This window comes from Pantherophis guttatus, chromosome 1 (genome assembly GCF_059756535.1).
Source record: "Pantherophis guttatus breed Tessera chromosome 1, ASM5975653v1, whole genome shotgun sequence".
NCBI classification, from domain to species: domain Eukaryota; kingdom Metazoa; phylum Chordata; class Lepidosauria; order Squamata; family Colubridae; genus Pantherophis; species Pantherophis guttatus.
The window spans coordinates 90892079-90898496 of record NC_142063.1 but is presented as its reverse complement, the minus strand read 5'-3'; the positions used below and the strand labels follow the sequence as shown (position 1 = coordinate 90898496).

General features: G+C 42.7%; 1 protein-coding gene across 1 annotated transcript; it reads right to left on the bottom strand.

The window, feature by feature from the left end:
• Positions 1 to 1078: 1078 nt before the first annotated feature.
• Positions 1079 to 4512, bottom strand: FIBIN (fin bud initiation factor homolog). The gene has a single exon (XM_087877861.1). The coding sequence runs from the start codon at positions 2858 to 2860 to the stop codon at positions 2192 to 2194; it is 669 nt and encodes a 222-aa protein (XP_087733987.1). The 5' UTR covers positions 2861 to 4512; the 3' UTR covers positions 1079 to 2191.
• Between the last annotated feature and the right edge of the window lie 1906 nt (positions 4513 to 6418).

Below are 6418 nucleotides of genomic sequence, written 5' to 3'. Positions count from 1 at the left end.
ATGCAAAAGAAGACAAAAACCTCAAACCCATTTTATCACCTTGGTTTGGATTGCCATCATTTCATTTCTCTTGAAAGTTACTTGGTTTGTTGCAGCCTTCCAGAAGCACAAAACCATATAACCTGACAGTGGAGTACCAATAGCAAAAATCTATTAAATCTTTTTGCTGTTGTTTCTAAAGGCTATGCCTATATTATCAACATAACATAAAAATTTCTATAGAACTCTGTGGACATCATAGTTATGGAACATTACAATTTAGGCATTCTTGAATTGGTAAATTGTTCCAATATCTGCCTAATTGTTGGCAATCCAAAAGAATTCTTTGGGAAGGAAATTGTTATTTTAAAAGGAGCCAAGCAACATTCAACAGTAGCTTTAGCTCTGCAAAATCTCTTTAAGGAATTTAAAGCCATTTGTGCAGAACAGGGAGAGGCACCGTGAGTTATTGCTTCCAATTTGGCTGAGTTTTCCCGGGAAACCATAGGGGTTGGTTTGCTCTTAAAAAAACCTTGCTTATTTTAGAATACCCATTACATCAAACTATAGCTGAAGCAACTGGTCTTCTGATACCAGAATATTATCTTCTGATGCCTATTCTTTGTAAAGTTAAGAACACAGCCAGTTATGTACTCTGCACAGATTGTGAACAAAGTGTATGAGATTTACAGCTTTTACTACTGTACTAGAGAACTGTACTTTTTGACTCTCTGAATGGCATGTTTTTTTTAAAAAAAAATAACGCTAAAGATATTTCTTTGGGTGAGCATGATTCAGGCCAAATAAAAATAAATCTGGGAGAGAAAATAACTGTTACCTAATGTTGAGTGCATGTTTATAGTTATGGTATCATATCCTTGTTCAAATGACCACTATAAAACACTCAGTAAAATGATGGGGACACATCCAACATGAAGCATTATCTTTTTCCCCCTGATGAATTAAAATGAAACAACTATCATTCCATAATTTTCCACAAGCCATTGATAACACCACAAATTTCCAGGGTACTTATAATCAATCAGTAAAAGGATTAATACATTACTTCAATTGTCAATGTGGAATGAGGCAAGCAGTGGAAACCTTATAGGTTTATTTAAAAAAAAAACAAGCAAAATAAAATCTATGGAAACCTTGGCACCAGAAATTCTGTCAATTATTGATTCTTAGTAATACTGCATCACCATGGAAGTTCAAAAGATTTCATCTGAAAGAACTAGAGGACAAGGTTCCAAACTTGTAATTTAGCATCTCCTGTCTATAACATTTCCTTCCAAGGTTATACAACACATTCCATAAAACAATAGATCAGTAGGCTTAAGTGTATATAACAATGCTGAATTGTGACCAATAGATTATAAAACTCTTGCAACATAGCAGATACTCTCATCCTCCGGAACTGAGATGTTTGACTATACCATTGAATATACTTCTTTGAACTCACTAAAACCAAGGAATTAAAAGGAATTATCTTCAAAGCCTTTAATCACAGCAACTTATAAATACTGACTCCAAATCCAGACTTTTTTTTACTCAATAGAGCTTACTTCCAAGTAATTGAATCAAAACCTGCAACCTAACTATAGGTGAAGAAGCCATCCCAATGAGTTAATACATAGATTGTGCCAATGGTCACTTTATTTGTTCCCTCTATTTCAGATACATTATGCTAAAAGAATGCGGATGAATGCAATAAAGCAAGCTCGTGTGCCTTTCAACGTTTTGCCAGTTGGAATCCCACAAACGCTTCTTTTTTTTCTTTCTGACATAGACAACCCCCCCCGCCTCAATAACTCGAATTTCCATCTGTCAGAAAGCTAAAAAACGAACTTAAAAAATAGGTGGATGACAACTCTTCTGTATATTTTTTTTTGGGTACCTAGCAAAAATAGCGCCCCCATCCCCCAAATGAGAAACAATTAACTGTCGATTTGTCGTCTGATCTGTCTTTCGCGCCACCTAAAGGCAGGCCCTTTATTGTGCTCTTTCAAGGTGAAAAAAAAATTGCAAACAATCTGCACTGAGGTACAGTAGCAAGGGCCGGTGGTGGGCATGCGACGGAGGAAAGTCCGTCCGTCCGTGGGGAAAGCGTGGCCGGCAAGAGTCCCGCCGGCGTGGCCGGCCACTGAGGGTGGAATGGGGGTGGGGAAAGAGAGGATCGCTCGAAGCCCAGCGAGGCGCCCGCTCCCGCTCAGCCCTTGAGATACTCTGTCTTGAGGCGGCTGAGGCGGGCGCCGTGGCTCCGGACGGTGAGCGCAAGCAGCTCGTATTTGTCCCGCAGGCCGGCCGAGACGGTCAGCGTCTCCTTGAGGAGCGCCCGCGCATGCACCAGCATTCCCAGGAAGTCGTCGTTGAGGCGGCTCTCCTCGTGGCTCTCGTGCTCCTGGCCCTGCCGGAACTTGTTTTCCAGCTCCCCCAGCGACTTCTCCGAGTTGGCGTAGGCGTCCCCGATCTGCGCCGATTCCCTGCGCAGGTAGTTGCCGTAGCTTTCCTCGCCGTCCAGGTCGTAGGCGATGCTCTTCTGGATGCCTTCCAGCACGCGCGCCGTGTCCTCCACCTGCCGGCCCAGGAGGGTGAATTCCTCGCGCAGCGTCAGAGCGGGTGTCGCCGCCGCCGCTGCCGCCGCCGCGGGATGCGAGCGTTCACCCTGCCCGTCCGCTGTGCAGCGCAGGCGGTCGCTCACCCTGAACAGCAACTGACACTTCTCCGGGTCGTCGTTCTCCTCGTAGTCCCCGTCGGGCACGAAATAGTGATGCAACGTCCCGTTGGACATCTCCGGATAAAGCGGGCCGTCGAAATAGCCGTGGCACAAGCTGATCGAACAGCTCAGCAGCCACACCGAGAGGAGCCCCAGCAGCATCCCGGGGGCGGCGGGGGGGGGGGAGGGAAGCTGCCCCGGCACTCTAAGCGTCCCGAAGTGGAGGAGGGCAAAGATCGCGCCTAACTTTCAAGTCCTCCGGTTGTGGCCGCCTTTCTTGCAAGGCTTCATTGGGACCCGCTGGAAAGCCGTCGCTTGGCCCTTCTCGCACCCGATTTGCCCGCGAGAACTTCGGGGTTTTTTTTTTCCCCGGGAAGGGGGTGGTTGTCAGGGTGGGGGTGGGAGAGATCAACAAACCTTAAAAGGAGGAGCCTCTGGCTTCTTTCCCACCAACTTTTCCTTAACCACGTTTTCCTTTCTCCTGTCTCCACGCGCGTTGGGAAACTCCCAAGTTAAAAACGGGGAGGGGAGGGAGAAAGAGAGGGCGTGTTGGCGTCCAGATTTGAGTGAGACCTGCCCGGAGCTGCTGCAACGGCTTTGGGCTACTTTTCCCCCCCCCCCCTTCATTCTACATCTGGATTGGTGCTGCTAACGCGGGAGTTCAGCTTTTGGCCGTAGGATCTCTCTCTCTCTTCTCCTCTCAAATTACAGCAATGGGCCCCCGTTGCTTACGGAGAAGCCCAGACACCAAGTTTGGAACGAATCCTTACCTCGATGTCATTATTAAAGCTACAGTATCATCTCTGCTTGGAGAGCACGCGATTCTATAGGAGAGGACTTTCCCATGGGGGGTGGGGGAATCCTGTGCAAGGGGGATCTTGTAAAGATTCTTCATCAAATCAATTTTTTGGGTCACGTTGATTCGATTTGGAAAGAACAGTCAGCGACCTGTTTCCAGCAGGAACTCCACATAAGGCTGGTCAGCCTAGTTTTGAAGATCATAGTAGGAGACTGGTTTTTGAAAATGCAAGTTTAAAGTTTAAATTGGCATTTTAAAGCATGTTTATATGCTTTAAATGTAATCAATAAATTGTTCAATAAGCAGAGTAAACATAAGTAACTTCTTTTCATGGGCTTGTGGAAGAGGTGCTGGAAAACGCAACTAGAAAGCAACCTTTCTGGAATATTCAGGGAAATCATGAAATGGTCATGAAAACCAGAGTTGTATGTTGTCTACAAAGTATAGCTTTTTTTATTCTTAAAATAGAAATAACAGGAATCCAAATGACATAATGGAATCGTGCATCATAGAATAAAAATGAATCATCCCTACTGTACTTAACAAATGTCCCCTGCCTCTTGTTCTGGATAAAATGGTCTATGTTCCCACTGTCAGCTGTGTTGTAATCCGGGGTCCCTAACCCCTGGGTCATGGACAAGTACCAGTCCGTAGTCTGTTAGGAACTGGGCCATCACAGTTGGAGGTAAGTGACCGGAAAGCAAGCAAAGCTATATCTATATTTGCAGTTGCTCCCCAGCAACTAGCATCACTGCCTCAGCTCTACCTCAGCTTATCAAGCATTGGATTCTTATAGAAGTGTGAACCCTACTGTAAACTGCCCATATGAGGGATCTAGGTTGCATGCCCCCCCTCCCCCCCAGTCTGTGGAAAAATTGTCTTCCATGAAACCAGTCCATGTGCCAAAAAGGTTGGGGAACTGCTGTAATCAACAGTGATTTTCAACTATGTTTGAATTCAATTGTCATTTCCGTCTCAGTCCTCTCAGATCAAAAGACTTCTGTCCTTCCACTATATCCCAGCAACTTTGGACAAATATTTGTGTGTTACATTTATCTCTCACATTTAATTCAAGAGTGCAAGTTGGCATAAAGAGATTACCCACATTTTTCTCCACTGCAACGTCCCTATCTGGTAGGCTGGGCTCCAAGAAACCCACTAGTTAATCTGTGACTCAGGGTGCACTTGATCTGGATTTCCCAAGGAACTACTCATCACTTAACCTACCACACTGGTTTGTCTAGCAAAGCCCTGGATTGCTCATACTGACCATTCTACATCATTTAAATGCCTGGTGGGCAGAAGGGTTGACTTACATCATCTTACATTGTGAAGAAAAGAAGTGGGACTGAAACAATATAGTTCACATTTCTGTCACTGCTTTGGGTGAGTTTCCCATTACTGCTAAGTCATTTGGTAAACTGTCCAAAGGATCCACAGAAACAGAGACTAAAACGTGACCAACAAAACCATGCTCTTTTGCCTCCCTCCCTCCCTCCCTCACATCTAGGCACACCTTAGCCAAATTGAGTAAGATCTCATGCTGTAAGTATTGGCACTGTCAAAAAATTGTTATTTATTTATTTAGAATATTTATATGGTCTCTCGCTCACTCATAGTGACTGGGTGGTTTACAAACATTGTAATCATCCTGGCATCTTTCCCTATCGCATCTTCTTCAATATCTGACCCAAAAATGTTAAAGCTGGGAACAGTAAGTTTTTCAAAATAGGTCCATTATTTATTTATTATTATTATTAGTTCAATTTATATGCCATCTTTCTCCGAAGACTCAGGGCGGCTTACAATGCATTTAAAAAACCATTATAAACCATTATAAACTTAATACATGTTCCAGGCAAATTAGAAGAAGGAAGAACAAGCGCACACAAAACACAAATCTTGCAGAAGAAGAAACTAAATAGGTCTTGCAAACAGTCTTATTTTACAAGTTCTTTAAGAATACCAATAAATATATCAATGAAAGAATCCAGTACACAAAATTCAGTTGAATTTTTAACAAAATTCCTTGAAACAAAAATAGCAGTTCTCAAATAGCATCCTGTTTTGTTTTACAGAGTTGTAAAGAATTTATGTAAAGTGGATGAACTGCTTGTCTACCTTATGTTCTTATATTTATAGAAGATGTATCAAAAGTACTATCTAGGATTTCTGGCCTGTTCAGCCAAACTCATTGCTAATTCTGCCAGTGATGGACAATTTCTTAAAGCTGTCACAAAATCCACTGCTTTTTTCTGCATCCAAGAAACATCTTGTTGCCACTGTGAGAACCAAAGTGTTACACCAAGATGACTTGATCCAGTGATCATGTGATCCCAGGATGCTGCAGCCATTTTAAATACATGATGGTTGCCAAGCACCCAAATTTTGATCACAAGACTGAGGATACTACAGCAGTTGTAACCTCAAGAACAGGCTATCGATAACTTTTTTCCCAGTGTTGTTTTAACTTTGAAGAATCGAATGGTTGTAAGGCAAGGACTACACATTTCAACATGTCTGGAAGCTAGATACAATAAGCTATTGTTACTGGAAACAATAAGCTATTGTTACTTCAAATACAAGAGGTGAAGATACTTAGGAAGAATAGTTAAGAATTAGCTGATATAGAAAGATGATACAACAAGGGCTCAGATATTTATTTATACTTCTCATCCATCAGATACTCCAGTTTTCTCCTTTTGAATTTTGTTTATGATCCTTTTCAAAGCTCAGAGTGCCAGACATTTTTCTACCAAGATAGCAAGGCTTTTGTTAAATTTTCTAATCCTTACAATTATAAAATAAGTAACTACTGCTGTGTCAAAGGCCTATGAAGCTCTTTTGGTCCAAAATAATCCAAAGAGCCAATTCCTCTATTACAAAGATTCATAACACTCCCCAGCAGAACTTAATAAGCA

What these genes read in the sequence shown, in the direction of transcription:
- FIBIN (XM_087877861.1), bottom strand. Translation starts at nt 2,860, where the DNA reads ATGCTGCTGGGGCTCCTCTCGGTGTGGCTGCTGAGCTGTTCGATCAGC.